Here is a 27,332-nt window from a genome sequence, read left to right on the forward strand (position 1 = left end):
TAATCTAATACGGGCTTTATGTTTTTTACGCACAGAACGTGACAAAAAATTTACTCTTGACTTATAATGAATCGTCAGTTTTCCGTTTTTTTTTTTTTTTTTTCCAGAGATAACGTATTCAGTGATATATGTGACAATTGGTTAGATCACTTTTTATCGCGGACAATATTTTAGCACGTGTTGTCGCGTTTTATGTACAAAAGCCTTTAGGTAGTACATCATTTAAAGTCAAGAGGATGAAAACGCTTCGTAATAGTTGCGAAATACTTTAGTATAATTATAGAGACCATCAAAGTCTCTAAGCAATTGTATTATAGTCGAATTTACTCTTTTCTTATCTGTTGTTTATCATTTCTCTCCTCTCTTGCATATTGCTTTCCAATTCATATTCGCGCGACAAGTGAGAAAGGTTTGCCGTCTCACTCTACATAGCCACGTGATCACGTGGTGTATGGTGTATGTGTGGAAAGTGGAGAGAAGACAACAGAGAGGTAATATGGAGAAGAGAAAAGAATAAATATCATACAAGGTGACTCGTAACTCGTGACTCTCCTTGTGATTGATGTATGCTTCTACTACATCAATACATGTGTCAGGTATCAGATCTGTTTTCAAACTCTCACGTTCACTGAACGTGATCTTCGTACACACGTTTTATCACTTAAGTAATAGCTAGAAATACACGCACACATGGAGTGCGTGTGATGCGGATGATCATCAAAGGATCATGTGTATAATATAATACGTATTTTGATCGATAAGATGTAAATAAGATTATGATCGCTCGACAAAACGAACTATTATATAGTAATTAGATCTAATATAGTAATTAGATTAAATGGAAATTTTATGATATTGATTTCGTTCGATGGCAAACTGGTAGCTGACCGTAGACGAGCAAAAAACGTCAAGGATCTCAAGACAATTAATTATCTGTAGGAATCTGTAGGAATGTAAGAACATTATATTATCATATATATTATGGACCTTTGAAACTGATCTGCCTTGATTTTTCATTGAAATTCATCTTATATTTGCCAATTGTCAAATCTAACCTGGAAATGGAGCAAGACTCTTCTCCCTCATTTTCGACAAATAATACAGTGTCCAGCCAAAAGTCACTACCATCGTCTCACGATCCTGGTTGGAACGATCCACCAGAATGGGCACTGTCTTCGCAGCACAGTACCTCTGGAACCAAGAGACTCTTGAACAAGCGAGTGGCATTTCCAATGTCTTCGCAGACCACTGCTGCAGAAAAAGATAGTTCGTCATCTATGTCGAATACCCCTCCAGTTTTACAATCTTTCATGGTTCCTACAATAACTACGGCTCCCCATAAACCTCTTGTGGCACCTATCAATAAAGAATTTCCAACAAAGACTTTGAAGTCAGGTTTCGACAAAGATCAAGCTTTAACAGAAGTCTTGGCTAATCTAAAATCAGTAATGACAGAACAAGAGATGGAAACAAGCAAGATAGAAGAAATACAAAAGAGATTAGATATCATGAAAGCTGACTGGCATGAAAACAAATTGAATGATGCGATACACAAAAATGTTTTGGATATATCAAAAGGTAATTGATAAAATCTTTGCATCCGTATATTTTCATACATTAAATACTATATATAAGCTATATATACTTTTGTAACAAAAATATAGAAAAATATATATTATTTTCAGCATTACTGAGGAAAGATATCGAACAAGCTGACAAAATCCATATTACTCTTATGACGCAGCATGCAACTGCTTGTCGTACCTGGATCCCAGCCATTAGGCACATCATTTTTGAATTAAAAAAAGGATGTGAAAATTCCAATGTTTCACAGTCAGAACAGTCACTTCTATTATCTATTGAGTCAAAAGAAAAGTGAGTTTATTATTAAAGAAATAAGTATATTGTACAGAGCACACACACAATTAAAAGGAAAAAACAGTTATTTGTTACTTCTTATATATATATATATATACTCGGTTATACAAGATATTTTTGTAGGAAATGCATTATATAGTATCTCATATGCAGTATTATATACATTGCCGTGATTGATTTCTTACAGGGATTTATTATACAAATAAAAATGAAAACAATTGTACTCATAAAAGTTTTTTGTATTTTTCATTTCTCTCTTATGTATATTCACAAAGGACAATTACATCTGTCTTACCACATATCTTTGTCTAAATGTATTCTTATGTTGATAATAGTCATCGATAGCTAAAATCATTTATTTTATTACTTATACATATCATATACTCACTATCGTATTTTAAGCATACTTCAATCTTAAGTGGACGCGTCTCTGTGCATCCTGAACGAAATTTATTATTAATCTGAAACGTCCTCATTTATTTTTCGCCCAAAGTGAGTCTTTTATTCCATTGCTTTCGCTGTCTCCCATTTTCATTTTGCTTCGATTCGTGTCGCGATTACCGCACATAAAAATGCTTTACAAGAATTATGGCTCTTAGAAAACTTACGCTTATAACTTACAATCATTTCTTTAATCGTCAATATATTAAATTTTTTCCACTCTTCGCGTAAATAAATATTCATAAATACATTGGGGAGCGACGTGCGTGAAAGCTCTCTCGACTATTTTCTTTTTCTTTCTCTCTCTCTCTCTCTCACTCTCTCATTCTCTCTTCCTTTCTCTCTCTCTCTCTCTCTCTCTCTCTCTCTCTTTCTCTCTATTTCGCTCTCAGGAAGAACGTATCTCGCCAATCTCGCGAGAAATTATGAATTCGTCGAGAGATGATCACGTTCTCGCGCGTCCCCGCCCGAATTTCGATTTAAAATTTTTTCATGGCTTTTATCCAAAAATATATATACACATATGTGGTCGGTGTATATGTAACGCTGTATGCCTTACAACATACATCCGAATTCGAGCCGAGTTGCATCAACAAATTTGCTTAACAAATTAAATTAATATGTATATATATATATGTGGATCGCTGTTTCTTTCCCCAAACTGTAATTCACTTGTACAAACAGAGTAAAATCAAGGTTGATTAGAATTTAATGTAAGCGGTCTTTAGATCCTTGTAACACTTGATGCAAGGCGCTTGCATTTTATTTCGCATTCAATTAAGATATCGCGTATATATATATATATATATATATATATATATATATATATATATGTATATATAAATTATGCGATGCAGTGTTTCACTGATTTTGATCCATTATAATCGTTACAATAGTAAGGCGTATACAATCTATTTCGCGGAACATATACATCGACTTGTTTCGTTTTGCTTTTTGTTTGTTGTTTCTTTATTGTTACACATCCATACGCTTACTACAAACTATTTAAAAAATTTGTTTTCGCATTTCTCTCTCTCTCTCTCTCTCTCTTTCTCTCTCTCTCTCTCTCTCTCTCTCTCTCTTTCGTCCGTTCTTTTTCACTCGCCCGTTTATTTCTTTTTTTTCTGGGTTTTCTCATAAAGTTTTTTGTATAAAACAAAATGGCATCTTTTTGGCATTGGAAGAAAAAATACACTCTTCAACGTTTATTTGTTTTTTAATTCACCGTCGTTCTATCTTCAATCGTAACCCCCTTTTTCGCTAATTAATTAATCTCTGTTAATTTCAGATAATCTCTGTTAGATTTCAGATTTTTTTTTCCTCCTTATACAGGAATTTATGCAACGATTTTTCCCCCCGAAAAATCGCGCAATCGCCTTGCGTCGATTTATTAAATAAATTTTGATAAAAATGTTGCCTAAGAAATGTCTACAAATTGCGTATTTATTTGATTTGAGAAATTTGTGCTAGCAACAAAGAAATAAAATAATGGAGATGAATTATCGTTGCATATCATTCTATATTTCGGACACATGCGATGGTTTGTTATTTCATTATTGTTTATCAATTATTGTTATTTTACAAACACTTCGTCATTATTTAATACTATTTTGGCATCGTCGAACTGTGTGTATTTCGAGCTTTTTCTTTTATAAAAAACTTTTTAGCAAGAACAACGATCTTCAATATATTTATAGACAGTTGGAAGTAGTAGTTATATAATGGCATAAGGTGCGTTATAAGGCTAAGTTTATTCCGGAAGATGATATGGAATTTTGATTTCCTTCGCACGTAGAATACAACGGATGTCGCAAAAACTCATGCTTCTTTTTTATCATGCTTTCAAAATGTTAATTAATTTATTAATTACACAATAAAGTCAAATTCAATCATAAATTATTCATTTCTTCGTTACGTGAGAGGATAGAGAAGATTCAAACATATTTCTGAGCTATAATCAATATTAAATAAAAAATGTTTATAATATTACGATGATATGCAGAAAATTCACGACACCCATTAAATTCAAGAATTATGGGAAAAACGCGCGCTCCGAGACTTAATCAAAACTCGATACAAAGATATCGCGTTTGTATTGTCACTTTTGCGGAACCATACGAAGAGGAGGATAATCTTGTTGTATATGTTAAAAAAGCCATCGGGCCTCGATGATATTCTACATTGTACTCTCATTGCCATCTGAAAAAGCTGCCTTATCTAGAAAATGTATCATCTCGTATAATGTATGATCTCGCATGTGTGCGTACGAATGTACGCGCGTGTATGTGAAGCGAAAGAAACGAGTGTTGCGTTTGAAATAGTCCCATTTGCCGTACTTGTACGCATTTCTATCACGTGAAGAAGTAATAGCAAACTTATAGCTTATAGAACAGAGATACTTTTTTTTGGAATAGATTGCAGGATTAGTATATTATGTGTGAATTTTCGATATGAAATATATCGCGACGTTTCCATGTGCGTTTACCGGAATCGATTTTTTTTTTTTTTTTTTATAAATATCTAAAATATAAATGTCTACTCAGTATACACATCCCAAAATTCCTCTTTTATTTATTTATTTATTTATTTATTTTTTTTTCTAAAAAGCTTGAGTAAATTTTATCACAAATTGTCCTTAGAGTATTCAAGAGATAATACGTGATAGAATTTATACGATAAATGCATAAAAAATGTTTAGAAGAGAAAAGAGAAGGGAAAAGATGATTCGAAAGACGAGTCTTTTTTTCGATTGAAATTTGTATGTGTATATCTGAGGTTCTTTATTTAAGAGTAATATGAGCAAAGAGTCAATGAAGCTTAAAATTTTTTCGCGTTAAAGAAACATCGATTGACCGGTACGCACCCCCTCCCCCCTCCCCCTTCGGGAAGTCAAATAATCTCAATCGAAACTCGAGCCGCCAGCTTGCTGAAAAAATAGAATAACGGTACAACACCATGTTATCAAACTTAATTAATAAATAATACATTAAATTAGATTATATTACTAGTTATTACTGTGTTGCCGATATTATTATTATTACTATTACTATTACTATTACATGCGATAACTAATGAATGATAATATATTAATGATTCCTATAATACTCCAGTAGGCGAGGGTTGGTCGCGTCTCGCTTCTTTCTTTTTTTCATTTCACCGATTTGCGGACACAAATGCAAAAAGGAAAGATAGGACTCGACTGGTACGCGAGCCAAAATTAAAAAACCCGTCACAATTCACTCTTCATTATCAGCTAAAATATAAATTTTTGCGCTGTAAAGTGCTACGCTTATTTGAAAAAGTCGAAGATAATCGTTGAAATAACGTCGTAATGAAAATAAATAAATAAAGGGACCTTTTCGATAATCGATTCTGCGTTCTCTTCCACGTTTGGGTACCTTCCTCTGGTTAGTCTTTCGCGGATAAAGTATTTAGACACATATTTATCACTCTTCGAAAACATAGACGATCGGTTACAACGCGATCTCTTCGCAGAAAGCTTTACCGTCTTTTTTATTCTTGGCATTCCAGAATCAACTTTACGTTCTTATCGTCCAGCATCATCGAAGAGAGACTTTTTAAATTGCTTCCATATACGACATTTTGATTATCCTTTCGATAAAAGGACGTTTTCTTAGCGTTCCTCAATCTTCTCTGAGGAAAGTCGAGAAACTTGAAAAGTAAGGCCGATATCCTTTTTTTTTTTAAACATGGTGAATCCTTCTGCCCGTCACTCTTTTCGAAGTAGCGCAAGTTAAGTTTCGAAAAATAACGTAAGAATAGGAGAAGCGTATGAAAGAATATGGAAGATGCGAACCATCAGTCGTCATTACTGAAGTTTCTTAACAGAAATATGGAATGTGCACGATAATTCAATGGGAGCGTAACGTGATGAAGGAGAACACAGCACTTTTGCTTTTCACTCCATGACTTCGGAGATTTGGAAAGTCTTGTCACAAGTGACAGTCTAGACCAAATGCGTTTACGTTACAGTTTTCATCAATAGATCCGTTGTTTTAAAATTTAATGCTTCTCTACACGCAACAGAAAATTCAATATGCACAAAAAATTGGTTTCGATCTTTTAACATGATCGATGTGAAGAGACATCAATCTATCGCATTGAAATCTTTTAAGAGACTCTCCACGATGACAGTAGACATCTATAATCCATCTACAATCCATCAGGACAATCGACACACTCCTCCAGAGGTTGGCTCTCGATATTAAAGGTCATCAGCAGAACTCTGTTGCCTGGTCCCGTGCCGCTTGCAACAGGTTCAGATTAAAAGACGATTATAATATGTACAAATAAAATCGAGGATAATATCGATAATGATAAAGATAAAGTCACAGATCGAATCTTTCCATTTCTATTAATTCAATAATACGACTACACGTCGAATCTCAGAGAGAATTGATCAAATTCCTTTTGTCGCACCAATTAAGTTTTCGACCATTCTTATCTATTCCTTTTTTTTTTTTTTTTTATTTTGACAAGATGTCAAATGCAAATGTCAACGCTCATATTGAAAAATAATTAACCCTTTAAACTCTATCCTAAAATTAGTTCGTACACAATTATTTTGATATATTTCTTGAATTTTTATAAATTATGCCGAATATTTTTTGATTCGAGTAGAAAGGGTTAAATGAAGTGAAACAAACACACATAAGGGAAGAACGTCAAATCGATGATGGAGACAACACTTGGCGTGTCCAACGTATATCGCGGACCAATAGATACACCATCCCTACTCTACGCGTCACGTGATTGTTAGATAAATGCTTTGTACTCAGCCGACCCGAAGGGCGCATGGTTAGTATTATATCTTGCCACTTGAATTAATCGTACTTAGTACTTAGCTACGAGTACAAACACGTAAATAAATACGAGAATAAGAAGCGAAATGTACAAAGGCTAGAAATCAGATATACATTACATATCGTTTAATTAATTTAAAGACTTGAGATCATTGTCGTCGTGTCCTCGTTTGGATATTTAGGATTGTGCTTGGACCTTCGCGAAGAATCGTTTAACTAACGAATATAAAAAGAGACGTTCCCGGAATTATCGCCGTCCTTTGTTCACTTCGACAGACTCTGAAAAGAAATTTAAAATCATCGAATATTAGAACTCGAAAGCATTTCAATATATATATATTTTTTAATGATATTGTATAATAAGAGATATTATATCATTATGTGTGTTATAATGTTTAATTAATTAAATTAAAATATCTTTTACTCAATGCTTTCTATCATATAATTGATAAGTGCATAAGGGGATATATTTCCCAAGATTTTTATTCTCATTTTTGAGAATTTAATAATAAACTCCTCCTTACCCCCTCCCCTCTAAAGAGACATAAGCGAGAAAATTGAATTAAATAATTGAACAATCAAGTTAAATAATTGATATTTCTTATACCATACTTTTGCGTAAATATTATGTTTTCTTTACTTTCTTTTTTTTGTCTTCTACGAAGTTTTTCAAAAGTGCGATAATTCTGAGATCATATCGTGCAAATTTTGTTAAAGTGTTTGGAGTGTGCAGTACGCTTAATGTGTGCTCTGTGTATACGTGTGATATCGCGTGATTCATCATCTAGACTTCGACTAGCTAATAAGATTACAATTCTACCAACACGAAATCGTTATATGTAAGCGATATTACTTAAAGTGTACAGGATCAGAATACGAAAATCTATCGTATCAAAGTCTTCGCAAGGCGTAGCCTTTCATCGGAGCTTTTCTGATACGTCAATAGCCTCGGTCAATATCATTGTCATCTCAATTTTGTAGCCTCCGGCTCGATTGCGAGAGCCTTTGTCGTGAGTTCAGCTCAATAAAAAGTCAATATAAAATGCGAGCCCCGATAAAGGGTGATATCACACCCGGCGAGGCTTTATTCGAGCACGTTTTTTGTCGCTATGTTTAAAATCCTGCGTAAAATCCGAAATAGAAAAATGGCAGTGTAAATTGTGTTTCTCGTTTTTTCGGAATAACTAACTATAACGATAATAACAATGTAAAGCCTCTCGTGGTAAAGTCGCCGCCTCGTTGCTCATCCTCGATCGGAGACGTCGCGATTCTCGTCGTCGGGATCTTGTACCTTAGATCCTCTTGTTAGATTCGATTTCTGCCATCTCTCGATACAAGCTTCGGTCATCAACGATCGAAGTTGTATCGTTCGACCTCGACTCATCCAATCGCACCGCCTTCCTGGTATGGGCCAGTAATCATGCACGGGTGCATCGGGAAGAGCGTCGTCCAAGTCATCGTAGTATATGTGGGTGATCTCATCATGAATTGTGAGCTGGGAACATTTGGAATGTGCGATAGCGATGGAAGTGGCGTCGTTTTTCCATTTATGGAACTGCCGGGGCTCGTCACGGTGGTTGAAGTCGATGAATTAGTCGTCGACGAGGACATACTACTGATGGTCGATGTCGTAACGCCCAATTTTCGTAGTCGCATCTTCTCCTCCCACTCGTCCCAACCGTGCCTGGGTCTGTTTAGATTACGATGTTGATAAAATACCAAGCTAATTCTGGTTGGATTGAGGCGATTGGGCTTTTTCAATGCGGTAGTGGCGTGCATTTCATGCTTCGCGCACTCAAAGAGTACGCTGCCATGACCCAAAGCAATTGCGACACCGCCCATTTGCGGATCTTTAAAGCATTCCTCGTTTTCAGAATAGTCTGCTACTTCGCCAAGTGGCTCCGCTTTTGGCGGAGGCTCCGGTAATACCGGGAAGTAGGGTGGCGGTCCGTAGATATCCCATCGCGGTGCGTCCCACCTCGTCCAACCGGAATTCAAACCTTGGTATGTTGGATTCAGGCCCTGGTACGGATATTGAGACGAATGGAAGCAGCCCTCGCGCTTTGGTTGCTGATAAAACTGCTGGGAATATTCCGGCGTTTGATACGACTGATGATTATAATTGTAACCTTCCCACGAATTTGCATAAGGTTTTTCGAATACCGGATAGGTCGGATATCCATATTGAGGAAACGTATGATGACTTAAACCGGACATGGCATGAAAATCCTGTACTTGTTTCATCTCCTCGGCCCAAGCCAGAGAATTCGAGTTGGAATTTGATACTTGCTGCCTGCCGTCATAAAATCCTTCTCGCATTTTATCTTCCGAGTAATTATTTTTTACTTGATTGGATATGCATCCATTTTGGACCGAGCTGCTATTTAGAACATTTGCAAAGATAGGCTTTGTCGATTCTGATGGTTTTAAAAATGTTCTGGTCAAAGGATTTGAATACATATTGGGCTCCGCAGATGGATTCTGATTGGATATTGTTCGCGAAGGCGGTCTTCCTCTTGGCACTCGGAATGGTGACGGTTCAGATGGCGTTTCCCAGGAAGCATTCTTGGTTTGATCCGGCCTTGCTAATTTATTGGTCCAGATTTTTCTATCATTTATTTGTTGTTCATTAGCTTGCTGCGGATTCTTAACTTGATTAGGACCCCATGAATTCGTCGTATTCCAATTACGTGGACAAGCAACTTGATCGGAAGACGGAGATGCAGGATGATTGACCACGAAGGGCTTTAATTCCGATTGTCTTTGCGCATGATAAATGGGTTTTCGTTGGTCATTCGGCATCAATGAGCATTGCGCATCATTTCGCTGTTCAAATGCTGGCAAATGCAATGAATTGTGCATCACAATGTCTGTGCTTGGAGTTTCCATTGACTTATGATTACTATTGTCTACGCAAGAGAATAAATTTGCCGCATTACCGTCGCCATATTGATTTAAATAACCGGAATTTATGGATGATTGCATCTGTTGTGATGGATAAGGATGCTGCATTCTATTTATGAACGTTTGCTCAGTCTGTGGCCTCAGTAATTTCGTAGAATTTTCAGCGTCTATATAATTTTGCATCATGGTGTTTGAATATTTTTGCTGACTAGAATCTCCCGTGTATCTAGGAGATGATAATTTTAATTGATTAGCGATGTAATCCTGTCCCGTGTTGCGAACATGATGAATACCTGGCGACGGATTCATTTTGGATGGAATGTTTCGTGTAGCTTCCACATCGAACGATGAATTGAGAGAACTGATTCTCGGAGAACAGTCATTTTGTCTATTGTCAGAAGCGGGATAATTACCAGATACCATATGATGATTATAATTATTTTCCATATTTGAATGTTCCAATCCTTTTGACGAAATCATCTTCGAATCATGAAGCATCGAGGTATAGCCTCTCGGTACGCAATAAGACGTTTCTCCGGGTACATTCGCGTGGGAACGAGGCGAAATAGGATGAGTTCTAGTTGAATTTCCATAACATCCTCTGGCTGAATCCACTGTAGAGTTAGCTAGATTCCTTGAGTTGGGTCTATGCTCTTCTTGGGAAACGGTACTTCTAGGTCTGATATCTGGATCCAAACTAGTACTATCTGGATCTACTTTGACGTCTCTTTCTAGACCGCTAAACGAAGGATACTCTCCCCATGGATTCAACCAGTTATTTTTTCGCTGGTCGAGCCAACCATTTCGATTCCATCCTTGTTGCTCATTCTGATATGATCCCCAACCTTGATACATGGATACCGGACTATCTAAGACCGTAGATGATACCTGAGAACTTTGCAATTGCGCGTCAATTCCTTCAAACATTGGCGTCATCTCCAGCGATAATTGCGATTCTCTCAATTGTGGTTTAGAAGAATCCGCGTGCCCCGCCGAATGTCCAGCATCTACCATCTTTTCCGAAAAGTTTTTTGCTGTCTCCTTTTTACCATTTGAAATATCAGATTCGTCTTCTTTCCTTTTCTTACCATGACGTCTGCAGGGCTGGAGCGGAACCGATCTAACTCGAACCTCGCATGGATATCTGAACAAAAGGACGAGCATTATATATGTATTAAACATTTTATGTAAATTACAATTGTACAATGCAAACTTTAAGTAGAATATTTCAGATTCCTCAAGAAATACTTACTTGGATAAAATTTCAAGAGCGCCGGAACGAACTTTTTTTTCTTGTCCTTCTTTTGAACCGAATTCGTCGGTGTCGTCCATTATATAAAGAGGTAGTACATGTAATTGTTCGTCTTCAGGTTTTGATAGTGTTCGATGTTTCGTCAGGCTAACTACCTGAAAAATATAACAATATGTATGCTAATTAAAAATGTTTTAATATTTGTAAAATGATTAGATTCGATAGATATTTTTTTCTTAGCATTATTGAAGAAATAATATCAGCAAATCAATTGATTAATTGATTAATTTAGATTCGATGTATCGAATTCACGTACCACGGTACATCCGTTATTCATGTTGTGTAGGTCCCGATGAGAGTGCGCACAGAAATCAATGCAAGCTGTAACGCCGGAGAAGGGTCGCCCTGGCTTAAATCCCAAACGACATTCGCTCGCCTCTCGTTCGAATTGAGTTTGATTATTGAAAGCTTCCGGAGCGAGGCTAAGATATAAAGGTGACAGAAGTGTCGCCAAGACGTGCATTCTCTCCTCGACTTCTTGTTCCTTGGAAAACAATTCCTTCGTTATAATTTAAAATCGATTCTCTCGATATTTATTCAAATTGTTTTCAAATTGTATACCTCTGATCGTACAGACAGTCGAAATTTTCGGACGGTTTTGCTCCTAGCATACTTGCAGCCGTTGTAGTACATGGACCAAGAGCAGCCAAAGGAAAAGCTGGCACCGCAATTGTCAGGATCGAGTCCTTGACACGCGCAAGTTCGTGGTTCATTGGTGCCGCATCGTCTAGTTGTCGGAAGACCGAATCGATTGAGTTTGTGACTTAAGAGAGAGTATATCCGATCCGCTTCGTGAGTTGGCACTCCCTCCCAGGCAACCATAGCTACAACGATCCAGGCAGTTGGACACTTGTGACCCTGACGATGCTTGACGATGGTTAAGATCTTTTCGTCGATGCCGGATCGTCGGATGATCTAGCAGATTATTACTATTACATTCTCGAATAAATTAATAAAAAAAATGCTACTGATACACTTTCTTTATCTTCTAAATCTAATATCTTTCTAAATTGTTATGTAAGATTGTTTAGAGAGAACGACTTACCCACTTGGCCATCGGACACCCTTGTGTAGTTTTACCCTCCTTGCCGGTGTAGATGACCTTTTCGAACCTTATCGCGTCGCCCTTAAGGCCGGTTCTTCGTTCAAGATCGTTCCGAAGATCAGGCAGGCTTGCAGCCGCCCCGAGATGAGTGTAGTATGAACCGGGCTCTGGCGGACCTTGTGGTTGAACCTCATTTTACTTATGAGCGACCGACGCGTCAACGAAAGGAAGCAACAGAAGCGGAAACATTTATGCCACGCATGTGGTAGGTATGCCCTTGCGAAAAGGGGGTAGGTTAGGTACGCACATTCTCCTCCGGGTTTCGGGACGCATAATCGGTCGGTAGTTATTGGCCATAAAATGTATATTAGTATACGTTTATAACTTTTCTTTCGTGTGGTTTCGTGGTTAGTGTGTTCTCTCAATGTTAGTGTAATGCGGAATACGCAATTGTGCAACTCACATTTGTCGGCGGGGAAGCAGTTGCAGTCCGGTACTTCGGTCCTGACATTATTCTTCAGTTTGTCCAAGTGGTCTTGCAACTTTGTCGTCGTGGTCGCCGCAGATGCAGGAGTACGCGGACTATGCGGTCCTTCGTTTTTTAAATCGGCTGCTTGCGGGGAATCGGCCAGCATTTCGTCCTTGGTTTGAAGACCCTGACAACAGCCATCCTTTAGGTGTTCGGGAGTCGGTTGTTTGGTTCCACCTCTTCGACAGCACCATGAACCGGTTTCCGGCGATACTTTTGCGGGACCACCATCGCCTCGAAATTTATAATCCGGAACAATCTTTTCGCTCTCTTCGGTCTCTTCGGTCTCTGCGGCGTTGGATGTATCGCCATTACAATTATAATCCCCGATGTTTTCCTGCTTGATTGCATGATCGGAGTCGTGTTTGTCGATATCTTGAGAAGACGTACGAACGGTAATGCTTGCCGTCTTTAGAAAATCCAGACTATCACTTTTTACTTCGTCACTGTCAGATGTCTTCTGAGACTCCTCGAAAGACGTGTCCCCGATTTGATCCATACATAGTCTTTGCTGAAAAGATTTGTCATCTATCTCTCGATCTTCGTTCTCTTTCCTCTCTACCTCCCACGATTCTTGATCTTTCTCTTTGTCGCACGATCGATCGATGATATCATTTTTATTTTCCGCAGCAAGTTTCATAAAGTTTTCGAGAGCTGTCATTCCATTTTCTGACGGTAATGAAGAATTACCGCTATCCTTGTTGATATCATTATTATCATGATTATGTTCTCCTTCTGTCCACTCCCATAAGCCACCACCATCGGGCAAACTATCTACCCGAGGGTGGTGGCTATGCGATAAAAAATTACCGGTCAAGTTTTCATTAGATTGCGACATCGAAATAATATTCGATTGATTGATAAAATGATCTGAGCGTTTTTCTTGCATCTTTTCGCTATTCTCGTGCGCGTCGCGTATCTGATCATCCGTTGGATATTCAGTGGATCCTTTGTTGTTAATGTGTTGCGATTGCATCTGATGATGTTGGTGAGTCTGCAATTGCTGCTGCATTTGTTGCTGTTGTTGCTGCTGTTGCTTGTTCAAAATCATCGATTTTAGCCGACTATTAAGATTTACTCGATTAGATTGATTGTAGACATTGTTTTCCGGATTATCCTGATTTTCCGGAAATCCATTCGACTTGCTAGTATCTACTGCTGTTTGTTGTTGTTGCCATGCGATTCTTTCTCCTGAGTTTTGCATGTCCTGCTTTGTTGTCTGCTGTCCCCAACTTGGTTGATTCTCGGATACCGAGTTTGGTGACCAGGATATTTGATTATCCAGCTTGTTCTCTTGCGTCAGTTGATTTTGCCACTGATGACTTGGAGTTCGTCTAGGACTGGGTTGCGAGTCTTGCCACTGTTGCTGTGGTTGTTGACTATTATCACTCTTTATGCTATTTGGTGACCAATTCGGTTGACTAGTCGGCGTGTCAGGCCACGACATTTGATTGGACGGTGTGAGTCTGGGATTCTGCTCCACCTTGGTCTGCTGCGGCCATTGTTGTTGTTGTTGTTGTTGTTGTTGTTGTTGTTGTTGTTGTTGTTGTTGTTGTTGTTGCTGCTGCTGTTGCTGCTGCTGCTGCTGCTGCTGTTGCGATTGTTGTCCCGAAGGCGTGAGTCTCGGATTTTGTTGAGGTCCTTGCATTTCCGGACTATTTTGCTGCCAATTATGTTGGACGGAAGGCGTCATCCTCGCGTTTTGTTGAGCACTGTTGTGATCTGACAGTTTTGGAGAGTGCTGCAGCCACGTCTGATGTTGAGACTGTTGCTGATTGGATGGCGTCAATCGTGAGTTTTGTGGATCTCTCAGCTTTGGACTTTGTCGCGACCAGTTTCCCTGAGTTTGCTGCTGGTTGTCAGCGTTCTCGGACCACGATTGTGGTGTTTGGGGTTCCTTAATACTTCCAGTCTCCCAGCTCATGTGACTTGCCGGTCTCGATAGTTCCTGCTGCTGCATTTGAGTACCTTGTTGTTGTTCCATTTGCTTTATATTGCCTTGCATATTTTGTTGCGGATGATGTGACTGCTGTTGCATCGCTCCTTCTTGCCAACTTATGTTACTGTTGACACTATTGCTCATTTTTCCACTCGTATCTGACCATATGTGTTGTTGATTATTGTCAACCGCCGATTGTTGTCTTTGCATTTGCGTTTGTTGTTGATGTTGCTGTTGCGAAATCATTTGCCATTGGTTTTGTGTTGATTGCTGACCCATTTCTACGTAGCCTGGATATCCGTTAGAGTTGTGTAAACTCTGTGGGTCCGGTTGAAGTGGATACCCAGGCATCTCGTTTCCCGACACGTTATTGGCGGCAATCGTGGCGAATCCTTTTACTTGCGTATCCGTGGTAGTTTGTTGTTGTTGTTGTTGTTGCGGTGGCTGTTGTGGACCTCCCTGTTGCTGTTGTTGACTATCCATGTGCACCGAGCTGCTGCGACTCGTCGGCGTCGTCGACGGAGGCGGTGCCATTGTCACCTCCTGCAAGAAGCCCACGTTTTGCGACGTGTAGCGTTCGTTGCAAATGTTTCACACGATTCTTTAGAATAGCTATCAAAATGAGGACAAATACAAGAAGGTCGTAAGACATTCTCATAATTAACCGTATAAACTGAAACCTTATTTAATCAGCGATTCTTACTTGTTGTTGATAGCCGTTTACATAATCTTGTCTTTCGTAGGCAACTGACTGATTAGCGGTAGCTGCAGGATCTACAAATTGTCCGTTCAACTGTCTCTGAGATGTCGAAACCACTGTCTGTCCTCCAACAGAAGCCAACGGTGAAGGCTGTCCCGTGATGGTGTATTGTCCCGTCGTCCCGGCTCGTTGAAACGCAGACTGATCCGTCGATATGAATGTCTGTTGCTGATATGGGACTGCAACGTTCGAATTGATAGATTAATATAGACAATCTTATTATGTAACGTGATGCGAGGAAAAAAACTTGTTTTTAATGAAAAATCAAGTTTAAGCAAATGGAAAATTATATATTCCAAATATATTCTTTATACGTTTATATTTCTTCTTTGCGATACATAATAATTTTCAGAAAATTGATGCTACTTTGCAAACGTTTGACGCTCCGTATTTTATATATATATATATATATATATATATATATATATATATCATTTTGCACTCACCTGCTTGAGGATGATAGGGTGTTGCGGCGCCATACTGAGTATGATACCTTAACTCATCGAGTTGATTTGGCGCGGAAATCTGTTGAATAAATTGTTGAGGCGGCCACGGTGCCGGTGACGTTTCGACTGCAACGGCGCCAACTGGCCCGACTCCTTGATGCCAAACTGTGTTTCCAAAACCAGCTGCGGGTCGGAAGCCGGCGCCGGAATCTCCGTAAAATGGCATCACTCCGGGTGACTGCGCATAAAGAAGAAAAATTAAAGAACTTTTCCGTCATTTGTCGGTTCCCTCCAGTTTCAGCTCAGTCGCGAAATTTCTTTCGTCATTAAGAAGCACGTCGAAAATTGAAAAAGTTTATATCAGAGTCGATATTTTATTTTTGTTCGAGCTTTGTTTCTGTAACATTTTTCTTTAAGCAATTCCCCACTTTTTTTCATCAAAGACAAAATCGCGGAATATTTTACCATGTAATAAATAATAATAATAATAGCAATCACTCGGGATATAAAATGACGCGCCGAGCGGTGTAAAAATGGAACTGTACAAATTCACTTTCGTTTATTTTCGTTCACTCGTTCTCTTCGGCATTGCCTCCCTGTCTCGCGTTCTCTGTCAACATGACGGAGAGCGAGAGAGAAAAGGCTCGGCGTGCGGGGCTGGAATCGACAGAGATGGAGTCGAAGGGGAAAAAAGGACGGTATCGAGGCTGCCGAGGCGGAGAGGAACCGTCCGCAGCGATGCGAGGCAAAGAAGAGGAAAGCCGGCAACCTCGCAACCAGACTGTAAAACTTTGTACAACACAAAACGAGAGAAGCGAGAGTCAGGACGATTGGTTCGTTTACCGCGGCCGATCTTTTGTCATCCGCTTTCGCAACGATTGCTCTCGAAGGACGCGCGCAAATATCTTCGCAAACTTACGGAATCAAATTTGTAGAAGTAAAAACAACGTCTTTGAACACTCCAACTTTAAATTACAAGCAAATTCATGTTTAGTCTCTTTTAGGTAGTTAAAACGAGCCGAATCTGCTTGCTAAATCGATTATCGAACTTCCGTGTGAGTAGTTCAATCGAGTGATCACACGTCATTCGAAAATGTAAAACTGCTGATAGACTGGAATGCATTTTATCAACTAAATAAAGAGACTCGACTTTCGTTTATAAAAAATATATAATAATTTACAACATATATATATATATATATATATATATATATATATCAAAAAATTAGAAAATATGTATGCTTAATCGTTTGACATTTGACGCATCGTCGCGACAAGCTGTTAAAACGAGCTATTCATGCTGAATGTTCGGTCGTCCGAGTCGTCTCTTTTTCTCTCTCTTTCTTTTAGAACGTAGAGAAACTCCGAGAACCCTCAAAAGTGACCGTGAATCGGTGTTTGTGGTCGAGGTTGATAGCGCCGAAGAACCTGGGCGTCTCGCCAAGCGAAGCGAGGGATTCCTCTACGGTATCATCCTCCTCTTCCACTTTACGCACACACATTCGCGCGCGCTCCCTCGGGGAGAAAATCCTTCCGTTCCCGTGGCATCGTGACCTAGGGCAACCTAAGACCCTGGCGTGATAAAACGGAACGTTCTGTGACAGCACCCAAACATAACCCTCCGGAGTCAAGTTGCCCTTTCGGCGAATATCCCGGGGGAGTTTGTCGACCTCGATCACTTTTCACCTACTCCCGTTCTCCGTCCTCTCGGCATTCGCAAATCCATCATCGCGCGCTCGCTGCCGCTCGATATAATCGATGTAAATGCTCGATGACATTGATGCCGAGATCTGGTGTGACAAAGTCGAAAAAAAAAAAAGAAAAAAAAATCTGATCGCACGGGGATGCGTGCGTCTGTACGTTCCTCGCTTTCTGCCAACGGTTAAACCGCACTGCACGTAGCGGTGGGATGCAATTCGCAATTTGCGTACCGGCAACAATCGGGCAACGGCATTTCGCGGTTTCGGTTTATTGCATAATTGGGCGTTCCAATGAATACGCCGCTGTAACGTTGATTCCTTTATCACCGCGGCATTAGCAATTATCGTATCGTGCCCGACACCGAACGTGTTTGCGTGCGTCGGATATAACCGCGTTTAACGCGCCAAATGCACAATTAACGTCCGACACATAGTCATCAATGAAAATGTCGCACGCGTAAACGCAATGACAAAAAGAAGCAATACGAATACGTTTCCACCGTATTGTATTTCGTGATTCTGATGCTTCTGCATTTATAAATACAATTATCGCACTCAATTAAAAATTATATCGTTGCAATCGCGATAACACCAACGATACGTACATACGTGATGGAACAGAGTGTGCATATTTTATATAATATAAATCTGTTACACCAAGTATAATTAGACAATAGAAAATGTATTGCTAAAACGGTTATAGCTCTCAATCCAACTTTAATTCAGATCAAATATGTAGTAATTCAAGTTTATAATTATTTGATTGATTTTAATAGCCTCTCTCGCAAAAGAATTTTTCCCGCGTCTACATGACGCGTTGAATTGTATTAAACGCGTCGATAAAAAAAAAAAAAAAAAAAGTGATTCGCATCGAATAGAGACGATGAAGTGGGTGTTGAAAAACACATTGCGTTTATAGTCACAAGGTTACGAATTTATCGTCGACGCGATGCGACGCGACGCGCGATATCACTCTGCCATATCGATTCGTTTATTTCATTAAAGAATACACACGTGGAGGAATTTACACACGTCGCGCGTAAATGACGATAGGAAAAGAATTCATTTATTTGGACCCGATACCGACCATTATATTTCAAGTATCTGAAAATATATTTATGCGAGAGAAAAGAAAATGAAGATTATATTGTGACAAGGTGTACTGTCATCATCGATAATCGAGATCCGGGATACGTATAATGTTAAAAGGAGAGATCTTCGTATACGAATGTGAGGAGAGATTTATCCTTAGCGTACCCCCCGTGCTTGAACGGTTACCCTCGCCGGCTTCTCCTATCGTTACTCCTGCTCCACCTCTTGATACCGCTCGCTTTTCATCGCTTCTCTCTTTCTCTCTCCTTTCGTCCCCGGGACAGGTCGTTCTTCTCTCTCTCTCTCTCTCTGTCTCTTTCTCGCTATCTTCGTCTCTCTCGGTAGGTCGGTGGTTCCTGTTCCTGCGGGTATTGATTCGCGTTGGCGGCCGGTCACCGCCCCCGCACTCACTGTCTGCCGGTAGTCTACCCTTGCCCTCCATGTTACGCCGCTATTTCGGCAGTCGATTCCTTTGCAGCCATGGACCGTCGCGTGAGCAACGTCGCTCCGCGAATGTTGAAACTAATCCTTACACGTCCTAATCGGTTCGATTAAATCCCCGCGTAAATTTTCAATTTACCACCCTTCTCGTTCGATGCTTGTAATATGTACATACAAGCGCATATCTTACATATTCGAATTCATTTTTTCCAATATCAAATAGTCAATATTATATATATTTATATAAATTTGTAATAAAAAGGCTAGCATAAGAATCGAAAGATTGTCCGCGTGAATGAAAAAAAAACAGTTTGATAGGAAACTAAAACTCACCATAGAAACGACGGGTGGTGGCGGGTTGCCGTTCCTCAAGGCGCCCGTTTGTTGGTTCGCCGCGGGATTGAGATTGTCCTTGGTCTGCTGCATGGGATCTGCCTGATGCAAAGATTGTTGCGTTTGTTGCTGGTGTTGTTGTTGCAAACCGCCAATACCAGCCTGCGGACTACCAAGACCAGCTGGTGCGCTGTCAGGCGTACTGACTTGTCGTGCGATCTTTCGATAACTCTGCAACATAATCCGTAATATTTTTATTTTTTATGGACATGATTCGGACACACGTATATTAATTTATAGAAAAATCAATTTTCTTGAAACAGTAATGTTTTAAGTATATAATAAATACTAGAGTAAATTTCGTTTATCGTTTTATACCTACACGGAATGTAAAGTCTCATTCAAATATAATATATATATATATATATATATATATATTTTTTTTTTCCAATTTTTATTTGAGACCGGTAATTTTATGAAAAGAATTTTTTGATCTAGACGTACGTAAATTGAGTTTACAATCGTTACAAGATTATAAAAACGACGCAAAGGGTTCAGAAAGTTAGTCGACTCGAATTGTAGGAAGAAGAGATGGTACTACTAGAGCCAGTTATGTGGCGGTGTGACCCTAATGCTAAAAATAACGACGCGGCTTAAGTAGGCCGAGGCGGTTGAAATGGTTTCCATAGTTCAACAAGCATCGTCAATCGAGCTATAAGCTGCTGATCGTTGTTTTCCCTTAAGAATGTCTCTCTTCACGAATTTCATCCATTATATGACGTAGTCAATTTCTCATGGCACGATGCCATCAAGTGCGAGAATCGCACTTTACACTCTGATACCACGTAACGTGGTGTCGTGTATGTGAGTATATACATGTTATATTATGCATCGGTTTATAAATAGACAGGACGTCGCGTCGGACCCACGCTGAGCTTGCAAGGAGAGTTCCTTTCCTCGCGGAACATTTGTCACACGCTGAGATGCTTGATGATCAACGTTTCGAGAAATTTCCAGCCCTATGTATCGAAATATTATATATCTTAAAAATATAATGTATATAAAAAATTATGAGAAATTTCTACTCTATTCTATTTTAAATCAAATGTCAGAAACAACGTATTATAGTCATCATTGTTGGGCGCTTTCATCTAAAAAAATTTTTATTATCCATTATACGTCCGACAAAATTTATTTCAAAAAAAAAAAAAAAAAAAAAAAAAAAAAAAAACGAAGGAAGCCCCTTTTGAAGAACTTTTATTCTTCGTGCACGCATGTCGGATCGATCTCAATCAATCGATGAATTCCTCATTGAATATGTTTGAAAAAGAATGATGGATTCTCTTTGAAACGTCAATCATGGATCAGGAAGTGTAACACAAAACGACTGACCTTTTTGAGGAGGCGGTTTGGATCAGCCGGTCCACTTATTTTAGATCTTGTTGCGATTTTATCTTTGTGTGTGAGCAAATAGCCAATTATCTTTGATTATTCGTGCGTGCAACTTTTCGAGATCGAGAAAAAAAATAATATACTTGCTATAATTTTTTCGTGATTCTGACTGATGTGATTAAATATTAAATATTAAAGTATAGCGAACAATATAGATCATCAATCATCGTCAGCATATTCGCAAAGCTCGTCGATTACGATATTTTTTCACTACTATTGCGACAATCGAATCGGCATTATTGCAACAAACGTTGACAGATTTGGATTGTCAATTATTTTATATTCAGAGCGAAGGCTGTGAAAATAATTGAGCCAGAGAGCCCTGGCTCCTCAAACCACGTGGCTAGCGCGTGGGCATTGACCGACCGCCAGTACCCGATTTCAACGTCAGCGACGGCCATTCCACTCGTGGTGATTCACATTTTGTTGACTTAAGCTAAATGAAAGTATAAGTGGGTACATGCAATACTCGCTTCATGCGACACAAATGCTGCTATCAATATGCTATATAATTCGTTGTACGCTTTCATGACAGCTTATTTTAAAGCACAGCACGCCTACAAAAATCTTGAACACCAAGAGAATAATGATAATGAATCACTGGTATCAATCAAAAAAAAAAAAAAAAGAGAATGATAAAAATGAATATTGCCTAGAATAAATTTTACATTATTTTTTAGTATATATAATTTAAAATTATTTTATTGCCGGGTCTTAATTAAATTTTGTTACAAATATCGCATATCTTTTTAAATCATGGCAGATACGTTATTCTTCTCGACGTTTATACGAACTCGCTTCAAACTCGATCGATCGCATTACTCGCAGGTCAACGCGTTTATTTTTCTCCATTATAGATTACCTTGATCGTTGCTTAGTTTGCGTGCACGCGCACGCTGATAGAACGGTAAAAAGTTAATAAACGAGCGGGGAATTTATGACGTTTCGCGGACCACCGATAGTAACAGAGGACACGTCGTTTGACCTAAATTCCGCGATCACGATAGACGAATGCCGCTTGCGTAACCAGCGGTTTGTAAAGTCAGTTTCGCGCTCGACGAGCTGGTCCTTGACGCGCAAGGGCCCCGTTTTGTCGAGATACTAGTCGACCGTTGACTTATATAATCTCAACGCACCATACTTTATTCAATTACACGCAACAACCATTCGTTATAACGTATTAAATTCGTTGTAACAGACTACTGGATATTGTAGAAAAATTAATTTATCGATTTTGATAAAACTCAAAATTTCAATATATGGTTTAGCTGCAAATAAAATTAACCAAACATTATATACATATATATGTGTGTGTGTGTGTGTGTATGTGTATGTGTGTATGTATGTACATTAATATTTGTGAATTATTAAGCGATAAAAGTATCCATTTTTATTATATAATTATTATGTAATTTTATTGGATTTAAATATCACAAAGAGCTGTGTGTAGCATCAACTAGGAATGTAAGCTATCAAAGTATGATCGAGATATCGTATTCGTATATACACGAATGCCTCAAGACTGAGTTTTTCATGAATCATCCGACTTTTTTCAGATATACCGGAGCAGAATAATATTGCATGGATCGTAATTCATACAATCGAAGAGTTTCTCGAAAAGATTAATAATAGCAAACAAATTCTTTAATTTTTCTTGTATTTTTTATCAATTTCTAGATTATTCGACACTTTGTAAAAAAAAAAAAAAAAAAAAAAAAAAAAAACGTGATGTAAAGACAAGATTCTTCGGATTTTACCGGCCGGTGAAAGAAAGCGGGAACGCTACCGTCTAATCGAAACACGTGTCATCAATCGCGCATCTTGAAATTCTTGTTAAGAAGAAGAGAGAATTAAAAGAAAACACATTTGCATATGTATAGCCTGATGAAAAAAAAGAGACTCACTCCTTGGTTTCTTTTTCCAGATCCCTTAGAGGGAAGTCCCGAATACGTTCCCAAGTTCACTGGATGATCCACCTCCGGAAGCACTCGAATTTCCGATCGGAATCACTACACCTGACTCGTCGGTCAAGTTACATGTATATACATATATATTTGTATAGTTCTCTATATGTCTTATCTGGCGCGCACCGTGATTTCTTTTGGAATTTACCGATTGATACTGGGATCCTGAGGAACGACCTTGCGCGAGCTTCCTCCCGCCGTTGAGCGTTCGCGCCGACTGTTGGCACAACCTGCGCTTTTCGAACTCACAACCGATCGGAATCGATCACTCGACACTCGCGAGAGATCACTCTAGTCGCGGAGCGATCCGCCGAATAACTCCCATGAGACGCCTCTCCCTTTTCCTCCGGTACCCCCTCTTCACGAGCCCTCTCTCCCTCCCCCACCTCCCACCCCCTCACATCCTCCTTCCTCTCTCTTTCTTGCCTCTTCCTCCTCCTTCTCCTCCCGCGCCTCTTCGCCGAGCGTTCGCCGACTGCGTTCCCACCTTTCTACGTTCCCTCTTCCTCTCTCTCGTTCGTGAAACGCGAGCGCGAGCGCGAGCGCGAGCACGAGCGCGCAATCGCGCGTGTGGGTGTGCGCGGTTGTGCTCGTTGTTCCTCTCCCACGACTCGCCTCCCCCTTATCCCTCCACGCGTGGGTCCGCCGCGTCGCGCGCGTTATCGCGACGCGATATCGCGGATTCCTGCGTGGAGCGTCTCTTGGCGGCGCGGCGCGACGCGACACGCCGATTCCTACACGATGTGCAGGGTCGCGTCGCAAGTCGCCGTATTTTCTCGATTCTGTGTTGGGGTTCTCTGTCATCCCCGTGATACTCCGAAATATAATGTCTATTATTGACAGAATACGATTCGCTCGCTTAATCTGGCGACAGCGAGATGAAAAATCAGGCAGGTTAAGTAAGTGAAAATGGCCAGAATTGAGCCGTTCCGTTTTGACGGGTTAAAAAGCTCTTGCGAATTTTTCCCCACCGCCAATGTCATTATTTTCGGAAGCACGAAGAAGAAACACGCGCCGTTTTCTTCCATGCAGAACGAAACTCGTGTCGCTCGAAACGCGACGTGTATGCTCACGTCGATTTACACGATCCCCCGCTTCCTCGTCCTTCCACTTCCTCCCTTTCTTTGTGTCTTTTTCTCGAGCTGTTTTACTCGTTTTCTTTCTGTCTGCTGTTTCCAACCAACTCTCATTCTCTGAAGTGAAAGACGGCGCGCCATCGAATTAACGATAGGACTCTGATTCAGTTATCGATTTACTTTGCTTACGTCGAAATGATACCAGTTTCAAATTTAATTTCATTACTTAATTTTTCTCTCTTTTATATTAAAAAATACAAGTCAATTTTTTCACAAAACAAAATTTTTACGAAACATCAAAATTGTTGATTACGGTATAGTAGGTGTATATATATGTAACTATTGTACCTCCCTCTCTATCATGCCTCAGCGATAACAAAATTTAACGTCATATTACGTCAACGAATTTACGTAGAGTAAACCGTAGCAGTAATAATACTTGTACTGTCGTATAAGGGAGAAAAAAGTATCGGAGCATTGTACGCGAGAAAAACATGTTTTAAGTATTGGCTTAAGCTCCAACGGCCGTCGCAAAAGAGGAAAGAAGAAAAAACAAAACTCTCGTCGTGGAATCGTTATGGCTCTCCATAGATAGACGATGCTAACGCAATAGGACCGATATCGGTGTTGGTGTCGTCGCCACCGCCGCACGACGACGACGACGACGACGACGACGACGACGGCGACGGCGACGACGACGACGACGACGACGGCGACGACGACGACGACGACGACGACGATGATGACGACGACGAGGAAGAGGGGATGATTCACCAACGCGTTGTAACTGGAGGTGGCTGACGCGACGGAGGGGGTAGAACGGGGCTGTTCTGGAGGGGTAAGAGAATACCTGCCGCCAGAATAGAGATATGTTTATGTATCGAGAGAAACGAAAAAGTGCGCTCGCGGCTCGTTCTAGCGAAAGCATTAAGCGCCAGTTGAAAATTATCGTCAAATTAATGATATTTCATATTTTATAGAAATATATGTAGCGTAAAATTATAGTATCAAATTCGTTAAATATAATTTTACACACGATATTTGGAGTCTCATCAGTTAAACGAGAGAGTACGCATGAGATGTAGCTTGATTTACCGTAGGGATGTTAGAAAAAAATAGATTTGTTCACGCGCGTAGATAAAAGAAGACGGATGTTTCAATCAGTTGCTCGTTAAGACGATCGATTGGACCGAAGGATTCCTTGGACTTGTCTCTCCGCGAAGGCGTCGTTGGAGAGGCCGATAGAGATGCCATGAAAGAGGTCGGAAGGGCCGATGGCAACGCGCTCAGCAACAAGTTGCAGGGACGTTAATAAACGAGCCCTCTCGAAGAACCGTCTTATCTATCCTTAAGCCCTTTGCAGCTTGTCGATCTTTTCATGCCAAATCCTTTCCCATTTTCTCATTATACTATTGCATTATATTGTTACATTAGTTTTTTTTTCCTTACTTTATTATATAAGTAAAATATATAATATACTTATACCTTATTATAATTATATTTACTTATTTCTTCATTATTTTATACATTTGCTTTTTTACTTTTATTACTTTTACTTATTGTTAATATATACTGTAAATAATATAGTATATTCTGATGTTAAACACTGGATGTGTGTATTATTTTTGTATATTTTTTTTTTTATTTAAAAAAATAAACGAGAAACATGAAATACGCGTTAAAAGAAAAAAAAAAGATATTTATTTTGAGGTCAGCAAATATGCACGTGTCCCTATCTTATTTTACCAAGCAGTTAAATACAGGAATGTTTGTATCTTATCCACATGTTCACAGATTAGATAAGAAAAGGCCCCATGGGTCGTTGGGCCGATTTTCTCGCACTAGTAGAACGTTTGTCGAGTAATGGAAATTCGAGAAAGAAACAACAAAATGATGTAAAAAATTATTGACCAAGATCTTTCGAAATGATAATATTTTCTTTATTCAAGGCGAGAAATAAGCATAGGAGATAATTTAGGACGAATAATCCATTGTTTGATTTGAATATCGTGGAATTTCGAGCGACACGCAATTTTGACTGTTTATTTTCATCTCGAACTTGATAATATATAACGATCCTATGTAACGTAAAATGGCTCCAAGTAAAAGCTTGGCTCTATTTCATCTCCGCGAACGAAAATTAAATACCTTACGAATACGGATAAAGTTCCTCGTGTGTATGGGTGACGTTTCGACGTATGTGTGCTCAAGTTCGTACGCGGCTTAAGGCAAACGGATTTTAAACATGGCGGTGCAACGCGGACAGGCGCAACGTGCGTCGATCAATACCACCTTGCTTAATATCAGTTCTGAAACTCCGTACTGTCGGTACCAAGAGATAGCTAGCCCTACGTCAGCCGAGTACAGCCGACACGATGCAACGCGTCTTTAGTAATTAAATAACGCGAGTAAATCATCACAACTAATACTCTGAAATTTCCACCTCGACCATCAATGTGTAATCTTTATGTAAAATCCTTAATTCTTAAATTATCGCGCGCGGATGTCCTTATATTTTTATCACGAACGACACGTTCAGAGATTATGCAAGCACAATTTCCGATTATTTTAAGGTTCCAAAAAGGTTTCAAGGAAATTATGAATTATATTAACATATTATTGATGTTAAAAGTCCAAAAGACACTACTCACCCTCGTGGCACCCTTGCCTCGTCCCCTGCCGCGCTCTCGGAACGTCCCTTCGCCGGTTTGCAGGTGGTAAAGGTGCTGAAACGAAAGAGAAAAATTGTTAAACGCGTGGGTGGATTACAATTTACAGTTGGCGGGATTGCCGCTTATATATCATCGCATCGCAGCGTTTGGCTATCGTAAAATCAAGGCAACCGTATCGTCTCAATTGATCTCGTTAAGTTCAATAGAAACGGTAATAAAAGTATAACTTCCACAGAGCCGGCGTGTTAAATTAAATTCTCCATGATAAAATAACGTTCTAAACTATTCGGCAATGAGAATAAAAATTCGAATTTTAGAGTCACACATGGGTCGCTGATAATACTTTTAGATAATCCGTTACTTATTTAACGCTATTTATTGACTCGATTCTTTTTATCTCTTTACGATAATTATTAATTGTGATAATTATGTTCTATATAATTATTCTCTTGTGTGTGAGAAGTTGAGTTTGATTACTTTAATCTCCCTTTCATGTTTTGTATATGTCACGTTGATAATGATTTT

At 39.4% G+C, this 27,332-nt stretch overlaps 2 protein-coding genes across 15 annotated transcripts in view; one reads left to right on the forward strand and one right to left on the reverse strand.

The window, feature by feature from the left end:
- Nucleotides 1-230: 230 nt before the first annotated feature.
- LOC140665224 (steroid receptor RNA activator 1) lies at nt 231-2,021 on the forward strand. Its single transcript, XM_072891053.1, has 2 exons — nt 231-1,578; nt 1,686-2,021. The coding sequence occupies exons 1-2, from the start codon at nt 1,062-1,064 to the stop codon at nt 1,877-1,879; spliced, it is 711 nt and encodes a 236-aa protein (XP_072747154.1). The 5' UTR covers nt 231-1,061; the 3' UTR covers nt 1,880-2,021.
- Nucleotides 2,022-6,788: 4,767 nt separating this feature from the next.
- Tet (tet methylcytosine dioxygenase-like) overlaps nt 6,789-27,332 on the reverse strand; it is a 62,822-nt gene continuing 42,278 nt past the window's right edge. For 13 of the 14 annotated variants that reach the window (XM_072891010.1, XM_072891011.1, XM_072891009.1 and 10 more), the window contains 10 exons: nt 26,787-26,861; nt 19,644-19,874; nt 16,078-16,315; nt 15,575-15,810; nt 12,867-15,414; nt 12,404-12,579; nt 11,920-12,273; nt 11,615-11,842; nt 11,299-11,453; nt 6,789-11,190 (listed from right to left, as the gene is read on the reverse strand). In XM_072891010.1, the coding sequence (XP_072747111.1) occupies nt 8,523-11,190; nt 11,299-11,453; nt 11,615-11,842; nt 11,920-12,273; nt 12,404-12,579; nt 12,867-15,414; nt 15,575-15,810; nt 16,078-16,315; nt 19,644-19,874; nt 26,787-26,861 (6,909 nt within the window). In that variant the 3' untranslated portion in view covers nt 6,789-8,522. Of the gene's footprint in view, nt 11,191-11,298; nt 11,454-11,614; nt 11,843-11,919; nt 12,274-12,403; nt 12,580-12,866; nt 15,415-15,574; nt 15,811-16,077; nt 16,316-19,643; nt 19,875-22,999; nt 23,429-26,786; nt 26,862-27,332 lie in introns of those variants that run through there. The other variant, XM_072891021.1, reaches the window with a different exon arrangement.

The sequence above is a fragment of the Anoplolepis gracilipes genome, chromosome 4 (assembly GCF_047496725.1).
Source record: "Anoplolepis gracilipes chromosome 4, ASM4749672v1, whole genome shotgun sequence".
Taxonomy (NCBI): Eukaryota; Metazoa; Arthropoda; class Insecta; order Hymenoptera; family Formicidae; genus Anoplolepis; species Anoplolepis gracilipes.